The sequence below is a fragment of the Aspergillus welwitschiae genome, assembly GCF_003344945.1.
Source record: "Aspergillus welwitschiae strain CBS 139.54b unplaced genomic scaffold BDQ94scaffold_305, whole genome shotgun sequence".
Classification (NCBI taxonomy): domain Eukaryota; kingdom Fungi; phylum Ascomycota; class Eurotiomycetes; order Eurotiales; family Aspergillaceae; genus Aspergillus; species Aspergillus welwitschiae.
In genome coordinates, this window is record NW_020798999.1 from 1 (window position 1) to 1,859 (window position 1,859).

The 1,859-nt window shown below is 51.0% G+C and overlaps 1 protein-coding gene across 1 annotated transcript; it reads right to left on the minus strand.

The window, feature by feature from the left end:
• Window positions 1–997, minus strand: BDQ94DRAFT_181720 (uncharacterized protein; the record flags this gene model as incomplete). Its single annotated transcript, XM_026773958.1, has 4 exons — window positions 1–303; window positions 364–516; window positions 575–635; window positions 734–997. The coding sequence occupies 4 exons, from the start codon at window positions 995–997 to the stop codon at window positions 143–145; spliced, it is 639 nt and encodes a 212-aa protein (XP_026619136.1). The 3' UTR covers window positions 1–142.
• Window positions 998–1,859: the final 862 nt, after the last annotated feature.

The following is a 1,859-nucleotide window of genomic DNA, read 5'->3' on the forward strand; positions in this document are numbered from 1 at the left end:
AACCACTATCGTATAAGTAATAAGATTAAAAATTCAATGCTATCGGAATATAATAATACTTAGACGAAGACAAAAATCACCGCACTATCCTAGCAATGTCCCATATCCAGATAGGTCCCACAGTAGGCTAGTTGTAGCGTATTTAGCTAGGGAAAGAGTACTCGGGAATGTTAATGGTGGTAACAGTCCATGTCTTGCCGCTATCGCTGGTAGACATGTCGCCAGAGACGCCGCAACCCTTGGCGAGGGCGTTGATGTAGTTGGGGTCAGCAACATCGAGGATGATCGTGGCGTTGGTCCAAGCTCAAGAGTGATTTTATCAGCACGGCGAAGATGCTTCGGTAATGTCATTGTGCAACTTACAGTGATCACCGACAGTGTCGCAGTTGTCCTCGGCACACTCGACAGCGCTTCCCCAGCCCAAGGCCTTGCCATCGCTGGTGGAGAGGGTGGAGGCGGTCTTGCCGTTGATCAGAACGGTCTGGGTGTAGCTGCCGGTCGAGCCATCGAACTTGTCTGTAGATCGCGATATTTAGCTGAGAGGCAGGGAAGATGGCTTGTAGATGTCACTTACAGTGCATGGTGACCTTGTCGCCCTTAGTGCCGTCTGCCTGGCCATCACCGTAGATGGGCTCCTGGGTAGTGGCTGTGCAAAGGACCGGGTAAGAATTTAGTTCGTTTGTTGAGATTCTGTGGTCACTAACCGCTAGTCTCCATGAGAGTGTAAGCGTACATGGTCCAGTTGCTTCTGCTGCCAGTTGTCGGCAATGGACTGGATCAGGTCACCGTTGGAGGTGCCCATGCCAACCCACAAGGAGGTGATGGCATCGGAAAAACCACCGCTGGGGCCGTTGCGGAGGATGAGAGTCGAGATAGCTTCACGGATGAAGAAGTCGTCGGAGACAGGACCAGTGCTGAAGGCAGGACCCATGGCAGCGTTTACGTCGGTGGCGCAGATAGCAGCAAGAACTGCGAGAACCTGGGCGCGGGTGTACATTTTGACGGGGCTGTGTGTGGTAGATGCGTGGGAATGCGGGAGTCGGAGTGGTGTTGTTCTTCTGGTAGACGGACCGAGAGGACGAGCTACCTTTATATATGTTTTACACAATAAGGTAGCAACTTTCGAACTTCCTGCCCTGTAGCTCTATCTTTCCTCAGTAACCTTTAGCGTTGATCGTCTGATTTTTCGGGGGAATATCCACCAGTGGGGTTCGGTTTCCGGGAATATTGCCCTAGTTGAGGGGGTTTTGGCTCTTGCGGTCTTCATTGCACGAATGGAATGTGCAGACTCAAGTACGGCGCTCCCCTCGTATCCAGAAGCCAAGCACGAAGTCAATCTACATGGATCCCTCTGACAAGGCTACTGCCGCAGACTCCTACCTCGACTTCCCGTCCTGACCCACTTGCACTCTGATTCAAAGATAGGGGCAGCTCCTCCGGGGGACTCACATCGCAAGTCACGGCTATCATCCTGGAGAGGGAAGCCCAGGAGTTATACGGACGCAGGGGACAAAAGACGATGATATCAAGAGGTAGCAAGGGAAGAAGTTGACATGGCAATGAGTGATTGAAGCTGAGGTTACGCCAGAAATCGGCTACAGCCACCTCCCGAAGAATATCAGTATCGCGTCGTTCGTTTGAAGTTTATAGAGCGTAAAGAACGCTTCTTCCCTGTAGTGGCAGAGTCCGTGTAATCCAAAATATGAAGGAAAGGTTGCTCTCCAGTTGTTATAGTAGCCTGTTTGAATTCAACGATCGCTCCTACATCGGAGATTGTAGCGTGAACATCTTATCCTCTTCACCTGACATGGTTTTGGACTCTCGGGATTGCTTGATTCCTTCGATCTAGTATGTGAGCT